General features: G+C 45.1%; 1 protein-coding gene across 11 annotated transcripts; it reads right to left on the reverse strand.

Annotated features, from left to right (window-relative positions):
* Window positions 1-724: 724 nt before the first annotated feature.
* On the reverse strand, window positions 725-25,967 carry LOC100232706 (very long chain fatty acid elongase 4-like). 11 transcript variants are annotated; one of them, XM_072923683.1, is made up of 9 exons: window positions 11,059-25,966; window positions 10,627-10,674; window positions 9,829-9,894; window positions 8,392-8,579; window positions 7,218-7,281; window positions 6,395-6,451; window positions 5,161-5,275; window positions 4,106-4,233; window positions 725-2,627 (listed from the first exon to the last, which is right to left on the reverse strand). In XM_072923683.1, exons 1-9 carry the CDS (start codon window positions 11,069-11,071, stop codon window positions 2,563-2,565), a joined length of 744 nt encoding a protein of 247 aa, XP_072779784.1. In that variant the 5' UTR covers window positions 11,072-25,966; the 3' UTR covers window positions 725-2,562. The 11 variants fall into 11 exon arrangements, with proteins under 11 accessions (XP_072779784.1, XP_072779777.1, XP_072779775.1 ...); XM_072923676.1 differs by having other exon boundaries at window positions 6,395-6,454; window positions 7,201-7,281; window positions 10,627-10,671; window positions 11,059-25,965; XM_072923674.1 differs by having other exon boundaries at window positions 6,395-6,454; window positions 7,201-7,281; window positions 11,059-25,965.

Raw genomic sequence — 25,967 nt, forward strand, 5'->3', positions numbered from 1 at the left:
GTTTCATGTCTAGAACAAGTGGTGACAGCAGTGTCTGATTTAGGTGAACAGTCACTTCAAGCTGTCAGGTGACAGATTTGTACATCATGTTTTGTTATGTGGCCAGTGACACTCCAGAATCCATTGCTTTGTCACACATAAACACAAATTAAGCTGCATAGGCTGCCTTAAAAAACAGGTGAATGGCATGTTTAGAAATTCATGTATTTTAAGAGTGGAAAAGCAAGGAGTAATCTCATTCAGATTTCGTGCTCATTTCCTGCTCAATTTTTAAGCATCATGAGTCAAAGAAAATCAAAATACATTGTGCTTATTCTGGTGCAAATTATGAGTGAACTTAGTTACTACATTCTGAAAACATTAAAGTGAGGGGAAACTGAGGTTGAAACCTACTCATGTATAGGAAAAAGAGCATTAGATTGCTTAGTGAGCACAGATAATTTAGCCAGCTGCAGGAAATGCTCTACCACAAGATTAGGAGGCCAAAGGTACTGATGGTTTAAGCAGGAGAGGGCAGTAAATGAATCATTAGGTGGACTGGAGTAATGAAACAGCTTTACTTGCACTGAGTCTTCAGCTCTGGAGAACCCCCAGGGGAAACCTTCCACATGAATATGTTAGATACACAGCAGATCCCGTTTTCTTGTCTTTCCAAACAAAGGGAGGAATGAAGGACCCACCCAAGGATTTGCTAGTTAAAATTCTGACAGAAGAACAACTCCAGTATGCCAAAGTGTCACTATTTATTAATTTATTAGCATGGAAAAGTAGTTGGCATGAAGAAAACCAAGTAGCACAGATGCAGTGATTCTCATACTCAACAGTGACAATCAGAGATAATCTTTGCTCAAATCAAAGAAAAGACATTTATGATGTGTCCTTGTGACAGTGTGAACATGTCCTTTGTGGCTGTGTGCGAAGGGCAGGAGGGTGAGGAATGCCAGAATATTGTTATATCTTCCATATGTGTGTGGAGGGACTGAAGGAAAGGATTGGGGTACGAACACAAAGCAGTGAGGAACAAGTTGAATTTATTTTTTTGTAGCCACTCGACTCCAGATTGGTGTAGGGCACACAGGTCTTTTGGGATAGATCCATTTGCTAGGTTCAGGCCAGCTCCAGTCCTCTGGACATTCCCAATGGAGTTGGACTTCCTTTTATTTGAGGTGGATTTGGCTTGGCAATGGCACTGCATCATGTCACCAATTCCAACCCTCTCCTTCAACGCCTTTGTGTTTCACAAAATACCACTGCTCTGTAGTACCAGTTTTAATCACCTGAGCAGGATTCAATCAGTAATTACCACTTGGTAGTTTAATTAGGATCTTCAAAGTACTACCACATCAAAATTTTAACAGTATTTAACAATCTGCAGATGAATATAAGTGCCAAATTCCAGTTGTAATTGATTTAGGAGAAAAAAGAAAAATAAGTCAATTAGTGATGTCTTAAAATCAATAGAGCTATGCAGCTTTGTGCTACCCAAGGAATTGATTTTATACATTTTGTATTAATTCTTATACAATTAGGTAGTGGAGGTGGTTGCTTATGGTGTTGGTAAACTCTTTGACAAGAAGCAAAATTTAAAAATAACAGTATTAAAAATAATAACAAATTGGAGAAAAAAAATCTACTAATAGGGAATATCAATCTATTCTTTCTTGTTCAATTATGGCATCTACAAGGAGAAATACCAAGTATCTTCCTGCATTAAAATACTCTATTGGTATGAGAGCAACCAAAGGGAAATAAGCATTCCAGAAAATGGGACATGGTGACTTACTGCACTGGTTTCTTATTAGCATGAAAATGCTAATAATACTTTCCTTAATTTCAGGACAGTGAAGATACCTGCCCAGCCAGACAACCTAATGTCCACTAATGTTCAATTTCCTTGCTGCTTATACTGATAAGAAGTTAAACCATCAGGACCACCCCAGGCCTAGTAGGAGCTTCCTTAGCAGGACAGGGTGGGATGCAGGTCCCACCTGCAGTCCCTATGGATTCCTGGCTGCTGCTGCTACCTGGACATTGATCTCCAGGCTGGAGGCACGTGACCCTGCCTGACCTACAACACCAAGCTGAGATAATTCTGTGGATGCAAAGAAACCCTCTACAGCCTAAGAAATAAAGCAGGGAGTTGTAGCTGGCTGCTAGACCTTGGACACCAAGTTAAAGATGGACAGGAAAAAGACCTTGTCTTGCAAATGTCCCAAAGCCTGCTTTGCTGGTGATTACTTGGCCTAGCTTGGCCTCATCTTAATTAAGTGTGCTCCTCAGTTCCTTAATCTCTGAGTTTACATCATTCCTTTCTTCTCCCTCACCAGGGATATTTGAAGACAAGACATGAGCCTCACACACACTTCCCAGATACATTTTCTTCCTGAAACTACATCACAAGCAGCAGAGAACGCCCATGTTCATCAGGCTGTGCTCTCTGTCCTCTTTGATTTCCATCAAGTCAGCTTTTCCTGCTTTCCCCTGACATAGGTGTGATAGTAGAAGCGTAGGAAGAGAGCCAGGAGGCTGAGGATGTAGAGGAAGACTGCGGTGTTGAAGCCGTCAGGGAACGGGCACTCCGTGAAGAGGTTGTAGGAAGAATGAGCAGCAATGGCCACAAACTGGCACTGGAAGAGGTAGAAAAAAGAAGCCAGATTAGGAAACCTATATGAGATTCATCTCAGCTGGCCATTGAGACCATCACAGCTATTACAACATCCTAGCAATGTCCTCAACAGGATCACCTGCTTGCCTCTCCTGACATCCCTGGTAACCTTCCTTTCAAGTTTAGCAGTGTTTTCCCAGCAGGAAAGATGTCCATCAAACCTGGAGGTTTAACCAATCCAGCCTCTCCTGCCCTTGGCCCATTTCTCTGCCATAGTGCAGTAACTGAGATGCTGGAATATGGAAACTGAAGGTGGAAGATTCCTCTTCCCCAGTGGCAATCAAGTTATTATACCCATAATTACTTTGATTTGTATTTTAACTTGCAGAGAGGAAACACAGATATTACCTTTATTAATTTTAACATTCAATATTAATACTTTTTTTTGTATTTCACTAAGTCACCTGTCTCAATACCCTGAAGCAATGAGTTCTACCGACCAAAGAGCTATTAATTTTTTTTTTTCCTGTGCTATAATTTGCATTACAAATACCTTTTTATTTCATGCAATGCTTTCTTGTTCTGCTTTGCAGGCTAAGTGAAAATCCTGGAGCAGCCTTCACTGCACATATTTTACACTTATCTTCTCCGTCTTCCCTTGTAACTGCATACTTTTGGTTTGCAGAACCTCTCTTTAAGCAGAAAAGTCTCTCCTACAACCATTGTCCTTGTCTGGACTATTGCATTTATGCTGTATCTTTGAAAAAACATGGTATTCCCCCCCAGATTTGTAACTTCATCAGAGATGAGGGAAAGAAAATCCAAAGGGAATTTCTGGAGAAAGAGTAAAATTCACGTATTTCTCTTTAACTTGCCTGTTTGCCTGCAGTTAGAGACCCCCTCCCTTTCTCAAGGAACTGAATCAGGGCTCCCCAATCTGCTGCTGCCCTATTGAGAATTCAAAGTTTCCCTGAACCACTGCTCTCACCTCTCCATATCAAGCTCTGTTTTCAGTGCTCCATATACAACATAAAAGGGAGGAACCCAATTGTTAATTTTTCTCTTTCCCTCCCATTACAAAGCTGTGGATAATGAGTTTGATATGGTCACTGAAGGCCCCTGCTAACCTTGTGAAAGCAGCATTTGGAGCAGGTCACCCGTGGCTTCACCTCTCGGAGTGGCACATGAGGTGAAATGCAATAGAATTTATAGGGGCAGCTGGAAGACAGAGTTTCTTCCAGAAAGCCCCAAATATTTTTATGTCTGGATTCAGGGCCCAGGGGCCAAAGAGGACATGTCTGAGACTCTGACTGAGCTTCCATACAATTCACAGCTGCTTGGATCTGCTCCTTTTCAGGACATAGATTGTATATTTACTAAACCTGGGGACATGCTGCCCTCGGTGGGCAGCAAGCAGATGGAGGCAGTGAGGTGACAGACAGCAGGGGCCATCACACCTGAGCTGTGGGAGGGCATGGCTGATCTCCTGGAGCTAATTACCAGCTGCAGGATGGTCAGGTAACGCTTCCACCAGAGGTGCCGGCGCATCCGTGGTCCCAGGCTGGCCAGGGCGTAGTAGCCGTACATGAAGATGTGGACAAAGGAGTTCAGCATCCCAACAAAGAAGGCTGAGGAGTGAAGAAGTGAGGGTGAACAAGGCTATTCCAGGCTAAGGAAGGTGTGAAGGGCTCACAGCCACTATGATGATGCTTCCAAAATACACCACACCCACCTCTGTGCATGAGCATTCCACCTGGGATCTCGTACTTCCCATGCAAAAGCAGGAGACTGTGGAAGCACATCAGCTTCCCCCTTCCTTCAGCATCCAGAATCATTGGATGGCTTGGGTTGGGTTGGAAGGGACCTTAAAGGCCATCAACTCCAACCCCCAGGGCACATCTCCCACACTCTCCTGGCCTTGAACACGGCCAGGGTTGGGGCATTCACGATAAACCCAACAGGTATCAAGTGTTCAGAGACAGAGAAGGGCTTCAAAGGCAGAGGAGAGGCTTTGATCACCTGACCTAAGCATTTTGCACCATTCTAGTGTCAAGGCCGTGTAGCCAAAATGACTTCCCAAAAGAAGAATGCCCCAGCATCTTGTATAGAGCTTACCTAGAGTGGCTTAGTACCCAGATGCTTCTCTTCCAGTTGAATAAAAATGGGCAGGGTTCTGGATACAGCCCAGAAATGGGCACAGCCAGAGCAGGAAACAGAGCCAGAACCTGGGCTGCTGCCCCAAGGCCTCTGACTGGTGAGTGAGGGAGAATTGCTCTGGGAGGAGATATACACAGACCTTCTGTGGGATGTTATTTTTTTCTCGTTGGACCCAGTCTGATAGCACACTCTTATTCTGGGTGAGGCAGTGAACATGGCAGCCTAAATAGCCCCAGGAGATAAGCAGATAGGATCCTCTGAAATGGACATACCTTTCTCACCTTTGGAAGTAGGTGAGCTTCCTACCTGCCAGTCAGCCCATCTGCACTGTTAGTGCTACCTCAACAAGCCATGCAAAACACAAGGTTTTCTTGCAGCAGCATTTCTGACAAGCATACCTTGTCCTCCAGGCACGTATTTGACCCCTGACCACCAGTTGAAGAGCATAGAGCCATGATGGTACACGTGCAGAAAAGTCACCTGCTCTTGTTTCTTGCGCAGAATTAAGAAAACCTGAAAGAAGCCAGGCAAAGGAAAACCTCGAGTCAATGTGTTTAGACAAAAATTTCACAGTAAAAACTTATAAAAATAGCTAATGATGAGTCTGAATCTCCCAAACCCATTTTCTCTGCTGTTGACAAAAAACTGGGGAAATGCAATAGAACTTATATGGGGAGCTGGAAGACAGAGTTTCTTCCAGAAAGCCCCAAATATTTTTATGTCTGGATTCAGGGCCCAGAGGCCAAAGAGGACACGTCTGAGACTCTGACTGAGCTTCCATACAATTCACAGCTGCTTGGATCTGCTCCTTTTCAGGACATAGATTGTATATTTACTGCTACCAGACAATAACCCACAGAAAATCCACTGTGTTGAACGGCGAAACCCTCCTGGAATTTGCATTTATAAAGAGAATGGTTTTGCCAGATGAATAATTGTCAGGTCATGGCATTTCACCATGCACATTCATACACACACACAACAAAAAGTGAATCTGCTTTTTAGGCACTCAGGACTGGCAAAAAGCTGCTTTTGTTGCTGATGCAAACAGAGAGGGGATCGGCCAAAACCCTGGCAATAGGCCTAGGAAGGATCCACATGTTTATTCACATTTCAGTGAGTTAACTTACACCCCAAAGAGCTGTGAAATTTCAGGCTAGGACACAGCTGTCTTCTGCTGGCCAAGCAGAGGCCTTGTCCAGTCACTTAGTTCATTTACACTGCAGAAGGACACCTGAAGACAAGCTGTAAAGAGGTGGACTTTCAATTCTCCCAGGGCACAAACCTTTAGTGCAGAGTTCCAGGAAAATCCATGGCAGCAGAGATGCCAGGACTTGTCCAGCTCTTCTTCTGCCCTGCTGTTAACCAGCCAACCAGGCAATAGCAGAACCTGTGTGGCACCAGCAGCTAAAATTTTGGGGACCCACTTGGCAGCAGCCAGGGGTAAAGCCTCTCCCCTAGCACTGTGCTCAGCCTCAGGAAGGGTGCTGGGGAAGGAGTGTGTGCAGCAAAGGGATGGAGACAGGCAGTGAATCCATACAGGAGCAACCCAGGACATCAGCTCTGGCACTTTCTGACAAAGAAGTATCATTGTCCAGACCCGGTCCCGCTGAGGATCTGAGCCCTCCTTACCGTATCCAGCAGCTCGATGACTTTGGAGAAGAAGAACCACCAACACACTCTTGCCATCTGCTGGGCAGCACAAGGCACGGCGGTTAGAGCTTTACCCAAAATCAAATCAACACATTTTCAACCACGCTGTATCCCTGCCCACCCGGGGTCTGCAGCAAGGGGGGGAAATTAAGGTGTGGGTTTTATTTATTTATTTATTTATTTTATCCAGATGGCAACACTCTGAAAAACTGGAAGGGTAATATGATGCTTGCATCTGTTCAAAGCAAGGCATTGTAACTCCAAATTCAAATCCAAATTCAAAGAGAGAAGACTCATGCATCATTTTTGGAAAGCTGACGAGCTGACGCTGCTGGGACCCAAACCCCAGTGATAACCAGGGAATAGTTTTAGCTAAACCCCTCTGCTAAAAGAAGAGTTGAGTGAGATTTCTGTCATGCAAGGCAGAAGATATAAAAATCAGTTTTCTTGTTGGAAGAGATCACCCAGAATCCTTATAATTCATGTGAAGAATCACATCTATTTCAATAATAGATTTGCAATATTGGTACTTCAGCTGGTAAAATCACCCTCTCTGCAGTGGTCAAAGAGCAAACTTAGATGGCTGAGTTGACTGAGATGATTAATTTTAGAGAACTAAAGCAAAGCACAACAAACAAAGCAGATCATTTAGTGGAATAGATTTACAGGCAGCAACAAACTGGAGTCAAAGCCTTCTTAGCCATGCAAATTGCTGTTTATGAGCAAAAGAATCTGCCTAGCAATGGGAGGGCAGGGCCTAAGGCAAGCTTTCTCCAGAACTGTACCCTCATTCCCAGCTCACTCCGGCTGTAATCCACTGGCTGGCACAGGTAGCTGTAGTTGGCCAAGACTGAAGTGACCAGAAACTGAAACAAACAAAAAGCAAAGAGAAATAAATTTTCTCTTCAATGCCATCTGATCCGAAAAAGATGGGCATGTTAATGCTAAGGTAGTAGGGTCTCAGTCTTACAGTTACAGACAGAAAATCCATGGGCAAAGAGTAAAAACCTAAAACAAAATACTTCACATCCTGGTTGAAATATCAAAAAAAGCAAATTTGGCCTGGGAAGATTTGTAATTCTGTGTAATAACTGGAGGGCTCAAAACTACTTCAGCAAGAATACTGAATTCTAGGCTTCCGAGTCTCTCTGAGAGACTCTGTTCTCCTTTGCAAAGATCCAAGGTGGTTCTATTTGCCTCTTCATTGGAAAGCCAAAAACTCTACCAAGTAACCAGTATAACTGAACAATCAAGCACAGAAAAGCAATTTACACACCTGTCCTCAGATGGAGCAGCATTTGTTTAAAAAAAAAAAAAAAATCCCAAAGCAATTAATGTTAATGTAACACTTGTGATACAAATTAAAAGGGCATATTTGTTGGCATCAGAATGTTTTTGAAACCTATCTGGCCATGTTCCCTCAAAGAATTTTCAGCAGCCTACATAAACTAGGGGGAACAGGCTTCTAGAAAGGCTTATGCATTAAGAACAAGCAGAAAAAAAAATGTTCTTAACACTCTCAGCAGCAGGAAGATAGAGAGTGCTTGGCACTCCTGGAGAGAACTGCCAACTTTGGAAAATCATGGAATGTTAAGGGGTTGGAAGGGACCTTAAAGATCACCTAGACCCAACCCCCTGCCTTAAGCAGGGACACCTTCCACTAGTCCAGTGGTTCTCATCCTCAGAGATGGATCCGCCACCAGCCAGACTCGAGGTGAAAGGAGGCCATTCCACATCCTCCACACACTCTGTGCCTAATGGGGAATTCTCATCTTGATGAATGAAATCCCATGTTAATTTCCTGAATGGCAAAGGGGTTGAGAAATGGGAGAAGATCAAGCACAGCTTGACAATACCTCTCCTCTTGTGGCAAAACAGAGTCCATCAGCAAAAGCTGCTCAAACCCTGGAATCTGGAGGCTCTGGAATTGAAACCCCTCTCAGGTGCTTACCTAGGAGCCAATCCTGCCTCCTCACCTCATAGAACATGTAGCTGGAGAGTGCCACCATGGCCAGGTTGTAGGCGAGCAGCGGAGCCCGTAGCTCCAGCTGCCGCCGCCGCCGCATGCAGGATGGCCCCAACGCCACCATGAAGAGGTAGGAGGTGAAGACCAGGGTGACTGGAAGTGGGGAGTAGACCAGTGGCCACGAGTCTGTCCTTGGATCTGAGAAGCAAAACACAAAGCCACAGCTGGAACTTCCAGACAGCACAGGGAGGATGTGTTTAATTGTGTTTCGTTAATTCCATTCGGCGCACTCGCCGCAGAAAAAAACTGGTGTCTTTGTGTCTTTGCAAAATTGCACCTCAGTCCCTCTGCTCTGACTCTGCCAAAAAGCTTTAGCACAAAGGTTTTAGCCCAATTTGTGGGTGTGGATATCTGAAATTCTCCACTCCTTCCTTTTTATATCTCATAGAGTGGGCTCTCTTAAAAAGCATGAATTCACTGGGAATGCCAAAACACTTACCCCTGCTGAAACAGCTCTTTGGTCCTACAGCAAAGGAAAACTCAAAAGATTTTCTGTCATGCCACCTCCTCCTAATCCTGCTATCACCAGGATATGTTATATCAGCAAAAATATCCCAGGTACCATACCTGCTTTCCTTTCCTGTGCAATCACTGCTGTCAAACTCCATGTTTTTATAAATGTCATACCAGTCTGGACAACTCTGTTAATCCCCCTCCCTTCTATGGGAGTTCTTTTTGATGGCTGCTATGGGCTGTGTCAGGAGCTTTCTGATATTCCATTTCTAGATTTAGCAGTTCATCAGAAATCCTGAATCCAAATTTACACTCTCTTGTGAAATTCTAGTCCTGAAACATTTACTGAGCATTATGTAGTCTGAACATCAGGCCCCATGTCCTCCTCCTGCAAGCCTGCATGGCATTTTGTGGGTTTTCTTTGCATCCAGAGATACATCAGAGCCCTTTGGGATCAAATTGAGCCTTTAATTATTGAATATCTGACGTCTCCTCACTGCAAGCTGTCAAATCTCAAGCACTGAGGAGTGGTTACTGCCAATATTTTATTTGATAACAGGTTTTCCTGGCATCACAAGGAGTTTAAACTCCGAAGTATTAACTCTTTGGTCAACTAAGCTTTCCCATGACACATGGAAATGCATTTAAAAAAAAAATCACTTCCTTCAGTACTCCAGACTCAACAGGCAATCCCAAGTTCTGTGTCTTGTCAGAGCCCACTGGGAAATCCCCTCATTCCTTACTGTGATCCAACTGGAAGGTCAATGAGATATATTTCAAGGGAAGTTTGTGATCATGGAGAAGTAAAAATGGAAATGTGCTTAGTGAAGAAAATGTGGGCTAGTATAGTAAGGGTTGCATTCCTTCTAGGCTTGGTTTTCATGATCATGCTGTTTATGCAGAAATTCCCATTTTAGACAGCATCTCTACCTACCTCCACTTTCAAGAATCCAGTTGTAGAATTCCTGAGTTTTCTGCCAAGTTGAAGCCATCCCAAGTTCTGCGAAGAAATTAACTTGACTGAGTCAGGATTGAGGAGGCTCTTAAGACAAAGGCTCAGAACTACAGCTAATGAAAGGACAGCACTTTGCTTTCTAAAAATTTAACTTTTAGACCAGGATTAAAGTCCCCTTTAAAAAAGGAAGAAAGAGAATACCCCCCTTCCCCTTGCAATGATTAGCTACTAAACTTCCAGATTTTATTTATTTATAAATTTAAATGACTTATTATTTAATTTCCTGATTTTGATATTTCATGGAGTTTTCACCTTTAAAAAAAGCTCTGAGCAGCTGCATGTGATCTGCCAGATCCAGGAGGGAACTGCCAGTACCACTGGGAAATCAGTCACGTGGAAATTTTTCCTAAAGCAGTGTGGGCATGACATTTACGTGAGGACACACACCAAGTGTCACAACTGCACATTTCTGCAGGTCGTATTGGATATTCCCAGTGCTGGAAGGCAGCTAGGGATACATTCATCACTACTGCAGCTCCAGAGGTGTTAACAGAGCTGGCTGTTTGGTTTTCTGAGACCCCAGAAATTATTATTATACATTAATTTTGTTTTATCTTGTATAGATTCTGTAATATAGTATATAAAGTAGAACACTCATACGTATTATAACGATCTTCCTCTTCCCTTCTTTCCTTTAGTAGGGAGATGTTTTCAAAGGCACTTAGAAGTTCTCCTAGAAAACACTTTTCTGCAGTTAGTTTCAACAGCTTGAGCTACCTGATCCAGTTCTCTCCAGGGACATCTTCCTCCCAGTTTCATCTCCTGCTGGCATTGAGAAAAGCACATTTTCTCCTTTGACCCCTCCTCACAGACTGTGACACCCACTCCCAACACCGTGTTGGTGACAGACACCCCCAAATTCCTCTCCTGCAGTTAATCCTTGCAGTCAGCCTCCTTTTTGGGTGTTCTTCTGGCACAAAACTGGAGACCCCCGGGACGTGTCACACCCATCCTGACCCAGAGCAACAAGCCCTCGTAATGCGGGTGGACTCTGCCAGCACCCAGATTAGTCGGCGATTATCAGCGGGCTCTGAGTCAACCCCGCGGGGGTTCCACGCGGTTACAAGTCCCCCAGAAAATCCACACTCATTCCACTCCCCTTGCTTCCCCCCAAACTCGGGAAAAGGCAGGAATGAGGAGCGGACTCACCGCAGCAGCGCATCCGAGCATCCTTTTCTCCAGGTGTATCCCGTGGAGCTGGCAAAACAAGGAGCTGCAGGCTGCGCTCGGCTTTCCTCTCCACAAGGGAGGTGTGTGCATCCCCTGCCAGGTCTCCCACAGCCCTGGTGGACCTTCAGACCTTCTTCTTCCTCAGTCTCCCAGCAGCGGCCACCAAAACGACGCTGCGATGCGCAGGCACCGCAGGGTTGTCGTGCAATTTTGCCCGAATAAGAGGTTATGTCACATATTCCTCCCCCTCCCTCTCTTGCCTCTCCCCACACTGTTTATCAGATTAGGGGACTGGAACGAAGAGGGAAAGGAATGCAGAAGGTTCCTGGGATTCCACAGGAGTGAACCTTTAGTGCCCGGCCCGGCCAAGTGGGAAGCGGGCCAGCATTTCTTCTGCAGGTTTCTTCAGGACACGCCAGGACAGCTTTGCAGAGAGTAGAAGAGGAGGGATCACGGCTGGAAAGCAGCATGTTTGGAGCACTCCTTCAGAGCAGCACAAGGGGCTGACAGAGAGCCCTTTGTGTGCTCAAAATAGGTCCTGAGCACCAAATGAGGGGGCAGAGAACAGTGGGAACATCACTCACTCACTCATACTCACTCATACTCACTCACTCACTCACTCACTCACAGCAGGGAAAACTCAGCTGGAGACATCCCCTCATATCCAGCCTGTGTCCCTGGGGGAGTCACATTTCCTGCTTTTAATGGCAGCAGAATATTTGGAGGGGTGTTTGGAGAGATACCAAGCGATCTCCAGCAACTGCACCAAGGGAAAATGCAGAGAGTTGCAGTGATTCAGTCCCATGTGGGGGGACCTATGCAGAACCAGGACCCTGGACCCCCGCCCTCCAAGAAACAGCCCAAAGCCAAGTGATGGGGTTCAGCTTGGTCACCTTGGGCCACCTGGAGTGTGGATATATCCTCTTCTTTCCCCACTGGGCACAGATTATGAGCAAACTCCAAATAAACTAGAAGGTAGCACCATTTCTCATACCATGGCATTGTGTCTGTCACCAGATCCATGACAAACCTTTTAGAAGGGTAAAGCACCAAAGATTAGCTTTTCAAAGCAGCTTTAGGAATTAGGCAGATCATGTGCTGGGAGTTTTTCATTGAAAGGCATCACATGCTGATGCTGCTGGACAGCTACTGTGTTTTTATGATTTATGGAAACAATGGAAAAATTTAAACAAATATTTTTGGGAAAGGTGACTTAGGATGAAGGTTTTGAATTTGTGGGGTCAGGGGGTTAGAAGGGCAATCTAATTTAGAAGAGGGTTTGACTGACCTTTGGTAGCATATTGGGTTTTTTGCTGACCCAGGGTCAGGGAGACAATTAGTGTGGACTTTACAATTATAGTGATCTTTACACACTTCTTTTTGTTTTTTCTTTTTCTTGTAGAGCTTCCTATAAACACCTTTCCTTGAAATTTTCTAATTGTTCATGAACCATCAGGTTTCATTTCTATATTTTTGGTGCCCCAGTCCTAAAAAAGGTTCAATGATTTATCTGTGTGAATCAATGGAAGTGATAAATCAGACCAGTCCTTTCTATCTGTCACATGTAGATGGGACTAGATTTTATTATATCCATCTGGTATGATAAGTTAAGTACTATGTTTGTTTAGTTATTTATATTGATGTATAAGACTCAGAATTACAGACATAAAACTTTTCCATCAAATGTTTTTTACCCTGGTAAAAAAATAATCACCTGCAGTGAATTTTCACAGATTTAATTTCGGGCAAACTATTTCATTGTTCACATAAAATGAATTTTTTTTTTTTTAATACCATTAAATATATTTTATTTTTTAAAAACCTTCCCTCTGAAGTATTCCCAGTGGTGCTGTTGCAGGTGTTCACTAGCACGGCTGGCAGATGGAGAGATGTCCTCAGCAATGTGCTACTTTTACACTCCAGGAATGGGTGTCCTTTGATGAATGTCAGCACAACTGTGGGGGCAGCTCTGCAGGGACTGCACACAAAAGCCTCAGGGCTTCCACTTTCAGCAAGAACTCAGTAGAAAAATAACCCCCAACATTGCTCCTTCACTGAAATAGTATTAGGGGAGCTCTTAGTGCCGAAGTGAATTGGGTTTTTCATTCAATGACTTGGCAAGAAAAAAGGGACATGAATGACAGGCACAGTAATAAGGAACTCAGTCATGTAGAATGTGTGACAGCTCAGATAACCCCATCAGAGATTTAAAAATATATTAACCAGTGAAAAACCTGTCTGTCTTCAGCATAGTTTAGTGGTGATTGCCACAAAATCATTATCAATAGCAAGTACCAGCAGTAAAACAATCCTGAGGGTTTCTAGACTGTGCAGCTTTTGCTCTTTGGTCCTATGATTGCTATTGCTTCCAACCAGAGTTTACTAAAAGTACAAATTACCAAGGGAGACCTGTTCTAATGCTTGAGAAAGGCAAGGAGCAGGGAGTCACTCTCATCTGGAAACACAGGCTATGTCATGGTGCTGCTCTGAACCCCACAAAAGAGACTTGGCAGATTACAGAACCACAGAATTGTTTGGGATGGAAGGGACCTTAAAGATCAGCCAGTTCCACCCCCTGCCATGGGCAGGGACACCTTCCACTATCCCAGGTTGCTCTGAGCCCCATCCTTGGACACTGCCAGGGATGGGGCAGCCACAGCTGTTCTGGGAAACCTGTGCCACGGCCTCAGCACCCTCACAGGGAAGAATTTCTTTCTAATATCCAATCTAACCCTGTTCTCTGTCAGTGTGAAGCCATTCCCCCTTGTCCTGTCACTCCAGACCCTTGTCCAGAGTCTCTCTGCATCTTCCCTGTAGGCTCTCTTCAGGCACTGCAAGGCCACAATGAGGTTGCCCCAAAGCCATCTCTAGGGAGAACAAGATGATCTTTAAGGTCCCTTTCAACCCCAAACCATTCTGTGGCTCTGTAATCTGCCAAGTCTCTGCCGTGGGGTAGAGACCACAGAGCATATAATAGAACTTGCCACTGAACATCCACTGCCATTGGAGAAGGGATTATTTTTCCCTTTTTTCCCCCTCACCCTCTAGTTTCTGATATTCCTCCACTATGTGCACTCAGCTGATCCAACATGCCAGTTATAACAGATGCTGCTTCAGAAGCTGGAGACATTTAAATGGTGCACAAACGTTGTGCAGGCCACCTGCAAATGTCTGGGGTTCATACTGTAGGAAAGAGTGTGATTGAAATTGAATTTCTTGTAATTCAAATTCTGATGTTGAAAGAAAATAACGTGTATTCTGTTTTTATCATCAGAATTACCACTCCAACATCTGTCAGCCGCATGGGGATTCTGGAAGTCTAAGACAACTCTTCTTCTTTTTTTTGTTTGTTTGTTTGCCTGGCAGATACGCATATCACCCTTCTTCTGTAGACACAAAATTAAACTTACCTGGATCCCTCTGGGATGGTTCCATGCTTTCATCACCTCTCTACAGAAATTAGTATGGCTCCTTTTCACCATTAAACCTTTCACCATAATTATGCCACCAGAAAAATTGCTGACATGTGGTGGTCAAGCAGTCCATGATGTATCCCCAACTCTTTCCACCTCACCTTTTATTCCAATTTTGCCTGCTCCTGCTTTTCTCCTTCTCATGCCTGCAAAGCACTGGATCGTGTCTAACATGCAGATTGCAGGCTCTGCAGAGTCTCATTCCCTGTGCAGTGACTAACCAAGTATTTATGACAGCAATAAAAATTGAGGATGCAAAATCCTCTTTCCTCCTCTAATGATCTGGTACATCTGCTCCCAGTGATCTGGAAGCCAAATAGAGCAGATATTTATAGGAGCCAGAAAATGAGCAGTTCGACTTTCCAACTTCCAATGGTGGATTTTGGAGCCAATAGGCAGCACAGAGTGTTCTGATCTCTGTCCTCTAAAGCAATTACTGCATGCAAAACAGCAGACACCTTCCTGAAATTGCCTTATATTTACAATAGCAAAAAAGATTCAGTTTTGTCATGGTCCGCCCTGAATCTCTATGTGTGAAATAGAAGATTTCCTCTTGAGTTAAAGTAACTCATGACAAAAGACATGAAATCCTTACTGAGGCAACAAACTCCTCCATGCAGAAAAAAATGGCAACATCTCTACTGGGCAGGACTTTGGCTGGATTTTATGTATTGTTCTCAAAGTGATGAACTGAAGGCCAGGTTGGATGGGAATCTGAGCAATCTGGTCTGGTAGAAGGTGTCCCTGCTCAAGGCAGGGGTTTGGAACTGGATGATCTTTAAGTTCCCTTCCAGCCCAGACCATTCTGGGATTCTCTGAAAACAGCATGGGTGATTCACTGGAGAAAAACTGCCATTCCCCCTCGATTTATTACAGAAAAAGAATGTGGTTGGGACTCCTCCAGTTCAGATTCCTTGTGCCTGTGGTGAATCAGTCAATAATAGAAGGGCCATACACAGTCAAACAGCTGCAGAGCTGCATCATAAAAGTGACGTGATTCCTTTGCAACTCCCCGAGGTTTAATTACTGTTTTATTCTTAGGGATCCTTACAGAAAGCCAATCTGTTCATGGCAAGAACTGCTAATATCATTGCTGCTTCTGGCAAGTACAGTCCTGGTAAAGGTGGCAACAAATGAGCCAGAAAAACATGCACGAATTTCCTCTCCTCCTGCTTTCCGTTTCTGCATTGGATCCTAAGCTAGATTTTTTTTTTTTTTCCTACCACTAGAGGTCTGTAATGTGCTGCACGTTTGGAAAAATCCACATTATGTCAGCGGCATGACAGTACTGTGAGTACAAATCTGCACCATGATTGTAAAGTTTCTATGTATTTAATTTCAGCTTCTGAAGACAACTTTCTGCCAATGGCAGAACAAGTTATTTGAAGCAACTTTTCAGCAGTTTAATAAGAGAAAACACTTAATAAGCAAATCATTAAACATTTATGAATATGAGCAACCTTCCTCAGCTCTCTTTAAAACCCACGGACTAATCTTTTGTGTAACATTGCTTAGATTGGGATTTACTGAACAGACACCCAGCCAGCTGGTTTCAAGTTAGGAATAAATAGAAATTCAGGAATAAATATTCACATCTAGTGTGTTTGTGCATTTGTTTTGTTAGTATAGCACATCTGACATCTTCACTGGTGTTGGTGGTCTGGAAAAAGTACCTCACCTATGCACCAAGGCATAGAGAGAAATACTTTTTTATTCTAAAATAATCATAAGAGATGGGTATTTCCAAAACAATACTTCTGTTTATATTGTGTTGGGGGGGGGGGGGAATTGTTTTGGTCTGATTATCTTTCATGTAGATTTGGCTACCTGATCACTCTGGTTTGCTCTGAGAGGCAAATTTTCTGCTCGTATAGAGACAACTTTTCTGTGGATTTCAGAGTAAACCCTGAGATTTCTCTGTAAATGAATTTCTGTGGGTAAAAGCAAGCTGAGCACTGAGACTTGATGGTTTTCTACTCGTGACATGACCCCAGTCCAGGTCTAATAATTACTTTCTTACGAGCTGGCCATGGGTCCGCGGGCAGAGCCACTGACATTTCCCAGTATTCATTTCAGAGCTGCTGCTTCATCCTGAAGAGCACATTTCTTCACAAGTCACTCTCACTGGAGATGTTTGCAGAGGAAGGCAAGAGATGGCAGCAGAAATTGCCTTCCTGGGATAAGATTCATCTCACCTAAGCTTACCCACCTGAAAGTTAGATGTCTTCAGCAAACCCACAGACCCTGGAGAGAAACCAGTGTTACTGGGAGGTGAGTCACCGAGCCTGTCAATTCTGCCATGAATCACCAGTTAGCAGTGCTCTGGTTTTGTACTGACAAAATAAAGCACCCAGAATGTGGGAATCCAGGGCATCCCTCTGGCTGCCCTGGAAGGTCTGGGACCCTGGCAGGGGGTCAGGAACCTCCCTGTACAGAGCCCCCAGAGACACTGTCTCTGATCTCTGTCCATGAAAAAGAGTTTTCAATCTTACAGGATGAATTACCAGCTCTGAGTGTTTGATATAAGTAATAATTAAGTGTGGCACGGGTGCAAAAGTAAAATTTTAAGTTTCTAGATTAGGGGTTCAAAGGGGACAAGATGGAGGAAATTAAGCGTGCCTTTTCCTTTTTCTCCTTCTTCATGCCCTCCATGTTTCACTGTGGTGTTGGCATTTTTCTGTTGGTTTAGTCTGGGGACACACTGTCCAACGTAGGTGACAGATATTGGCACGTTATTGTAAATATAGCACAGGTAGTTTCTGGTATATAATGTTTGTAACATCCCACTGAGGGCAGAGCCCCACACGCTGCCCTGCAGGGATCCTCCTTGCTGTGCATCTCTCCAGGACCCAACCCAGCAACTCTGACAGTTTGTCCCTAGAGACTGATCACCTCTTGCTGTGCTTCAGACACAGAACCTCTTGGCCATCCCACTTCTGCAGGGGATTGCTAGCTGCCCATCCCTCCAGCTGCTCTGCAACAAACCCAGCTAATGCTGTGCACAGAGCCCTGTAACCCAGGTGAACTCTGGCTCACCCTGCTGCTGCTATCTGCTTACACCTCAGCTGCCTCCTCTAAATGATGGCTGCTGACCTGGTAATTTAAGCCTGGTCTCCCTTCACATGATTATATCATTCCTAGAAGCTGCAGTTGGCTTTGGAATGGAGCAGGTCCTCTGTGCAGGCCCAAGGGCACTTTCTAGGATGCTGTGGTGATCCTCACAAATTCCCCTGTCCTCCAGGTGTCATCTGATGCATCACCAGATGCCACCTGGCTTGGATGCAGAGTGCTGTGCACACCATGGGTTTTCCAATTTCCCATACCAATAAACCAGCTGCTCGTTCCCCTTGCTGGCTGTTGCTCGTGAAAACTGCAAGCCACAATTATAAGCAATTATCAGCTTCTCTCCTTACATGATTCCCATGAAAAGAGCATGGGAGAATTTCAAGTGGGAGGTGCCCCTGCTCATGGCAGCAGGGTTGGGGCACAATGATCTTTAAGGTCCCTTCCAGCCCGAACCATTCCGTGAGGTTTGTGATCTTTGGAGCAAAATCTTATGGGCACAGGAAAGTGCTGTCTCCTATGTAGAAATTGGGGTGCAGGACACCTTTCCCTTTTCAGGAGGAGATGGAACTTTGTGGAGCTGGAGATATGTAATGGACAAGGGATTTTCCACCCCTCAGTCCCTGGAATGAGCTCTGCTGAGAGAGGCCAACTTAAGCTGCTGCCTGAATGCTGCAGAAACAAACTGGCCAAGCTGGCAGCTGCTGAACCTTTGGTAGTCACATTCCCAGAATGGTCAGCAGCTGCCACTTGGACAGGAATCCAGCACTGTTTGGTGACATTTACCTTCGGGGACAGATATTTCTCTGCATCAGGGAGAGCAATTTACGCTTTCAGAACTGTGTCTAGATGTTTATTGCTTTTTTTTTTTTTTTTTTTTTTTTTTTTTCATTCAAAAATTATTCCTGTCACAGCTCAGACTCTGACTCAACTTAATTAGCATTGGAAAGGTCACCTCACAGAAATTTAGGTAGATGAAGGACAGGAAGTCTTACATCATTTCTTTCCCTTCCTTGCTCCAGAAGGCAAAGTCTAAACATTTCTATGCTTGTGCCTGGCTCTGGTCCTGTGCAGGGCCAGGAGTTGGACTTGGTGGTCCCTGTGGGTCCCTTCTAACTCAGGGTATTCCACGATTCTGTGAGATGACATTATATTAGCTATGGCTGTTCAATTTTACCTTTATCTGTAGCCATCAGAGAAACCTTCCAAACAGTGCTTCTTCTCTTTTTCTATGGTGATGAAATATGTTTGAAAAAGAGTGGAAACCACTGAATTAGCTGGAAATGCAGGCCCTCAGGCAGTGTGCTCCTGGACATATCAAATTTAGTAATGTATGTTTAATAGCATGTCATTAAGATGATGCTGAGTTGGTTTCATCTTCATAAATCACACATCTCACTGCATGATCCAACTGGATTGCTCCAGTTTTGTTTCAATAATATTTAAGGGACTAGGCCAAGTTAACAGGCTAATTTTCATGCAGTTCATGCCTACAAGTACAGCTTTGCCTGATATTTCTATGTCTCATCCAGCAGCTCCTGGATTCTTTACAAGATGGCAAAAGTGAGGTAACTAATCCATTGTTATCTGTGTTTCTGCTGACAATAAAAATAATGGATTTGCTGTCTGTAGAGCACCTCACCATCCTTCCTGGAACAAAGATGCTGTAGAAGGGCTTCACCTCATTATTCAAGGATTTAGTCCAGCATTAAAAACTAACTTCTATCTGGGAAAACTCACTCTTAATATCCAATGTAAACCTCCTCTCTGTCAGTGTGAAGCCATTCCATCTTGTTCTGTCACTCCAGGCCCTTGTCAATAGTCTCTTCATCTTTCCTGTGGGTTCCCTCCATGTGCTGGAAGGCTGCAAGTTGTGTGGATGTTGAGGGCTGCAAAAGGACTTTCTCTGGGAGAGAACCAGACATGTAATTTTGCGGGCACAGCCTCAAACCACTGGTTTCCACACCATGACATGATAGCTAGTGAATGCAACAGTCCTCCAGGGTCCTGGCTCTGGAAAAGTGGAGCTGACCCTCACTGTTTGGTCCAGCATGCCAAGGCCCGCACAGCCACATTTTTCACTCTCTTCTTCCCCTAGAAACAAAAGGTTTTAGGAAACCAGGTTTCCTAATGGCCTCAGCAACACATTGCAGTTTCTGCCCTTCGTTCCCTGCAGGGACTGGTGGTAATCTGGTGGTTCTCTGCTAGTGCCTGTCCTTTGCCTTAAGGATGAACTCAGTGCACATTTCAGGAATTGCTCATGCAGTAAAAGTTATTCCAGCAGATTCTAACATGAGAGAAGAACTGCTGAGAGCAGCAAAAAGCCAGTTGGAGGCAGTGCTTGGAGAAAGTCTAGGACCAGAGCAGCAGACCCAGGGAGGAGAAAGCAGAACCAGCCCAGAGAGCAGAGGCAGAGGCAGCCTGTGTGTGCCAGCATCCTGCATCTCCACAGGAACCCTGTGACAGGGTCAGTAACTGTGAAAAATGCGTATTTTATGATTGGCTTTTCGCGAATATTAGAATGAATATTATATGTGTAATGTTAGAAAGTTATGCTGTATAAATTCTCTTACATAGTGTGTTAAATATAGCTTTAGGTTCCAACATAATGTTAAAATAGAGACTATGTATGTGGGGAAGTTTTTTTTAGGGATGAGATACTTGCTTTGAAGAACACCTAAATCTTCCAAAGGAGAGGAATTTGTGGCTTCTTATCAGAAGAAGCTAATTCCTTCAGGCCTTGTTCAGACTCGAAGATGCCAGGGGATTAAAGGAAACAGTTGACATACAACAGACAGAGTTTCTTGTTTAGAATAGAATGTGTGCATAAGCATGAAGGATGTATGAATATGCAATAAGTGTATTGTTTTAAGGGTGATTCCTTTGGTCATAAGGCATGCTTTTTGTGACTTAGTGTCCGAGAGCATCCGGCTGTCCATAATTCTTTGCTTTTTATTGTCTTGTAATTGTCCTAACTCTAAACTTTATTACTCTAATTGCAATATTATTTTTATAACCATTTTGTTATTATTAAACTTTTAAAAGGTTAAAACCCAAGTGATTGGCGTTTTTCACAGTGACTGACATCTGAGACACAGCAGAGCAGTGCTTGGAAGCACAGGGTCTCCCTCCTCTGTGCTGGCTTTCCTTCACTGACTCATCTCATGATCATGGTTACATCCAGAAGCTACCAGCAACATCTTCCCCCAAAACCACCATTTTTGTACCCATTTCCAACAGCACTCCCCTGGATTTCAGCAGGACTTGAAAGGAGAAGGAAAACCACTGGGAAATGATTGTCCTGGGTGGTCTGGAGGTGCAGCTTATCCTGTGTGTAAGCACAGCCACTTTGTGCTCACAGCAATTCAGGGTTCCCCTGGGGCTAAACCCCACTGAGAGGGGTCTCAGTGTCTGCTGAGCTGTTGCTCACCTATAGCTTGGGATCAGATGGAGGTGTGGGGGTGGTGACACACGCTTGGAGGCAATTCCAGTCACACAAATCCAAAATAAAAGTCACAGAGGAGCCACCTGAAGCAGAGCAGTCACTGCAAATGCCACCTCTCTGCCATCATGGAGCATGTTCAAAGCATGGAGGTTTCCACAGGTCAGGGACACAGCAGCAAAAACAAGGCAAAGATAATCTGCTGGGTATTAGTGGAAGGATATGGGTAATAAAAGGTCAGCTAGCTCAGGAGAAGCCCCTTTGATGTTTCAGATCTGCCTGACATCTGAGAAGTCTGCTGCCTTCCAGAGCTGGCAGCAGGAGCTACTGTTTTTCTCAGGATCTTTTCTCCGTGCCTGTGGCAAGTAAAGCAAGGACATATTCAGCACTGCCTGGCTTGGAAATGCTGTTTTTAGGGATGAGGGAACTCCAAGTCCTTACAGGATTACTGCTAGTGAGACATGTAAAAAGAAAAGGCCCAGACTTCATTTCCATTCCTGTTCCCATGTTGCCCAGACACCATGTCCCCTTCCTTAGGTTTGGCCTAGGGCTGGCATCTAAGAACACGGATTCAAAACAGGCTTCTACTGCCCTGCCTTCCTAGTTCTTCCACCCCACAGCAACTACCACATTCCCAGCCTTGCTAGGGGGGTGAAATGCCAGAGGGCTTTTGCTGGAGGCTGCATGTGGCTTCAAATTGGAAGAATGTAGGTTTAGACTGGATATCAGGAAGGAAATCTTCCCTGTGAGGGTGGTGAGGCCCTGGCACAGGTTTCCCAGAGCAGCTGGGGCTGGCTCATCCCTGGAAGTGTCTGAGGCCAGGTTGGATGTGGCTCTGGGCAAACTGGAATAATGGAAGGTGTCCCTGCTCATGGCAGGGGCTGGAATGAGATAATCCTCAAGATCCCTTCCAACCCAGGCCATTCTAGAGTTCCATGATGATTCTCTGTGGATCATAACTGAGAAACAAAAGGTGGCAGCCAGCTCAGGAGCTGTGTCCTTCAGATGGGAGGTCAGGAGCAGCACTTTCCAGTCCTGCTTTTTGGATCTGCAGCACAGCTTTACTGTTGCTAAGCAAGTCCAAACTCCAGCTTCAAGAAGTCACAGCCACAGCTAAGCCAGCAGCCTGAAACTTGACCTGGATTTACTCTGTGAGCATGTTCTCCTATGCTCAGGGTATGACTGTGCTTGGATGTGGGGATGGCACACAGATCTGAGTGCACAGTTAATCCTTCATTACTAAGGTACTTGCTGCCTTGTCAGCTGCTAGGAGGGAGGGAGCAGACAGATGAAGCCCTGACATTTTGTCTGCAAAGAACTCTGAACTTCTCCAGAGAAGAAGTGCTGCTGGATGTGGGTTTCAGATTCAGTCAAAGAAAGAAACTGAGAGTTTATAGCCAGTTAGAAGCCTAGGAAAAAGCTAGAGAAGAATGTAAATAATTCTCTATCTCTCTTGTTATTCACATTGTTTATAGTTAAGTTCTATCACTGTGCATCAAGCACTTTGCACCAATGCAGTGGTTTGTTTTCACTTCAGGACCAATGGAGTTGGTCCTCACGAAGCTCTGTGTAAAAGAGTGGTGTATTTTGAATAAACCGGAGTTTTACTCTCAGCAGCCTTCTAATCAAAGTCTTCTCATTCCCATCCTGCCTCGACAGCGACAGCTGGATATTGCCAAAAAAAGGACTTTGCTGTGCTCAGGTTTCCCTGATGTTTGGGGACACGGAGATGGAGATGCTGCTACAAAACGTCTCCTACCCACTGAGCTCTTGGTACCATTTTTCTCATGGTTCCCAAGCTCCTCTGTCTCCACAGAGAACAAAAGAACATTCCCTTTGCCTTTGCAACACAAACGCATCCTCACCTCAGCCAGCTGCATCAATCCCAAGCCTTTTGCAAAGCGAGGAGCTCCGCTGGGAGCTGCAGTGGCTCGTTCCAGGGCCGGGAGCGCATCGTGGCCCGGCTCAGCGCCAGCATCTGCAAAGTCATCGAGCCTTGGCTGCAGAAAGCCGTGCCCAGCTCCGCGGGCACTGCGCATCCCTGCCCGCAGGAACAGCCTCCCGATGCACGGGCAGCCTCGCCGGGACCTTGCCAAGTCCGCCAGGGAGGAGAGGGGCAGAGAAGCCCAGGCTCTCCCTGTCACAGCATCCCTTCTAAAGTCCCCTCTCCCTCTGCCCCCTCTTGCTCCTCGTCTCTGGATCACCTGGTCGTGTCCAGCTGTCCTCACGCCCCTGATGACTGCGCTGTAATTATAGGAAGTTGTCTTGGCCCAGCTCCAAAAGCCAAGGACTCACGTCTGGTATCCAATCATTTATTTCCCCCACAACTCAGGAATGCACAGCCTCTGCAACTCCAAACAGCTCTAGGTTGCTCAGACTACCGCACCAGTTCTTTAGAGATGACTGTTCTTGGTTTTTAAGGATCAACTTCACCTTATAGGATATTTCAGGTAGAAACTTCTGAGCAGAAGCACTCACTGCAAAATAACGAGCACACAGTCCTGAAAAACGAGCTGCAGTGATGTTTTGTACAACCAAAAAGGAAGGGAGGAGAAGAAGAAAACAGTCATCACGTCTGCATGCACCCACAGTGTCACTATTGCACTGACAATTATGCCAAGCCTGTACATTTTTTTTAAATATCAAGAAAAGGGTAGTTTTTTAATATCACATATCTTTAATATCACATTTCTGTGATATAAATGAAATAATGGCTGTGAAATGTGATACACCTTTCACACACCTGTAACCCACACCTCTTGCGCCTATGATGCTCTTATGCTTACGTAAGACAGAGGGATGAAAATCTCTGAAGTGCCAGCTGCAAGAGAAGAGATTACTTTCCTCCTTAGTCCAGCACAGAAGAACCTCTGTTGGAATCTGCTAAACTGGGAGCAGATTCCATGGAGCAATGCTGCTCTTACAGGCACCATTCAGGTCAGAGCTGATAAATCCTGAAGGTCCACATCAGTGAGCTGCACACACCCCACAGCTGGCAAAGAAACGAGGAGCTCAGGGGTCCATGACAGCGTTTGACAAAAGAGCTGGAGAAAGCCACCCCTGCTGTGAGCACAGACACCATTCCTGCTGCAGGAAGTGGAACACTAAGGCAGGCTTTCTAGGCACACAAGGATTAGCCAGGACAGATAAAAATGGCAATAACAGAAAATGAAATACAAAGCATTCCTTGCAAATTTAATTCTCCTCCTGGTGATGCATGTCCTTTTCATTTGCCAGGCTGGCGCTGTCACCAAGGTCAATGCAAATGTGCTGTCAGCTGCAGGAAATTGGTGGCAAACTGAGCATTTCTGAATGTCCCCAAGATTTCTGATCACCTCTGCAAAATCGCACTAAGCTTCATTCTCTTGTCACAAGCCCCACTTGTACAACTAAATCAATTTTTTTTTTCCATTTAGGGAAGAGAAGACATCTCCATTAATCTGATTATCATATCCCAACTCCCAGCCAACAGAAGCTCTCCCATACTGTGCTAAGACAGAAGGTTTGCTGGAATTTTAGAAGGGATAAGAACATCACTTCACTGATTTTCCTCTCCTAAAAGCACCCCAGCAGCTGAGATTATTTCTTCCCTGCAGTCCCACTGTCACCCTAAATGGCAGAGCTGGTCCAGCCAGAGCATTACCTATTCCCCATCAGTGCTGTGCCAAAAGCTGTGCAGGCAGCTGTGGAACAACAACAACAAAAAAAGGTTCTAGAAGAGAGCACTGGTAAAATGTCACTTCTGAGACCCATCAGTTTTGTGAAATGTAAGAACATTGCTATTGCATAGTCTGCCAGCACCACAGCACTGCAGAAATCCTCCTCTCTGTAGAGAATGGGTGGGCTCCACCATCTGTCTCCTGAGCACTGCAGAGGGCACAACAACTCCCTCTGCACATGCTCTGGCACGCAGCAGCAGTGAGTGATGTCCCAGCTCTGCCTCCGAGTGGGCAGATGCGAGCAAATAGGATTTATCAATCCCTCACTGTGTTGCTTTTACATTTGCCTTGGTACAACTGCACTGAATTCCACCGAGCTAAGCTGGAGTAATGCCTCAGGGAACCTGCTCCTCCTTCCCCTGCCCACACTCACACATGCCCCACTCCCCAGCCACAGCTTTCACCCCATGGACAAGTGGGTTTGGGAAGAAAAGTCTTTTAAGAATGAAGTGCTGGCAGAGCAGACAGGTTGAGGAAAGTTGCTTTCTCAGTGAAGGCACCTCTGGAATGGACTGGAGAACCAGAGCATCAAAGACCAGTGATAACACTCAGTACCTTGAGAATGATTTTTGTTCCCAGAACTCATCTCATCTCCTAGCAGAGGTCAGGAAGTGTCACTTGTAGTTATTGAATGGGGCAAGCATGGCAAACAACAGGATCCACATTCCCCATCTCCCAGACAGGCTGTTCCATTGCTTTATGGACCCTGTAATTATTTCTGAAATCCAGCATTCAGCCGGGTCAAAGGAGATGAGACTTGGCCACCGGGTCATCTTCTCTCCGTCAAGCCCATCCCAATGTCGAGTGAGTGGAGGATGTCAGAGATGTCACATCTACCAAAGCTGCCGACTCTTCTCTTAGCAACCCTGACAGTTGCCAGGAAACGACGCCTTGCTGTTACTACGGTGACACAGGGGACCAAAGCCACATGCCAGGGAACACCCACCTGCAAGGGAAGGGGAGAAATGCTCACCCTGCCTCTCCCATCCCTTCACAGCTGAGGAAAGCCTCCACTCAAGCCACAGAAATCCCAGCAGTGTGAATCAGGAGCAGGGTTCCTGCCACCTCTGGTCCAGAAAGGCCTTTGGCCACCTGTCCAGGTCACCAACAAGTTTGGTATTGCACTGCTTCCTGCCAGCACCCAGGGGTGCTTACTGAGCAGTGACATGAATCCTAAGGGAAGGTCTCAAA

This window comes from Taeniopygia guttata, chromosome 1A (genome assembly GCF_048771995.1).
Source record: "Taeniopygia guttata chromosome 1A, bTaeGut7.mat, whole genome shotgun sequence".
In the NCBI taxonomy this organism is placed as follows: Eukaryota; Metazoa; Chordata; class Aves; order Passeriformes; family Estrildidae; genus Taeniopygia; species Taeniopygia guttata.

Bases quoted from the DNA above. Each gene is read 5' to 3' on its own strand.
- LOC100232706 (XM_072923673.1), bottom strand. From the start codon at position 11,169: ATGCACACACCTCCCTTGTGGAGAGGAAAGCCGAGCGCAGCCTGCAGC. The intron at 7,282-8,391 runs GTGAGGAGGCAG...TGTTTGTTTCAG, and splicing joins CCAGCTACATGTTCTATGAG to TTTCTGGTCACTTCAGTCTT. The intron at 2,628-4,105 runs GTAATTAGCTCC...TACCTCTTCCAG, and splicing joins ACCTGACCATCCTGCAGCTG to TGCCAGTTTGTGGCCATTGC.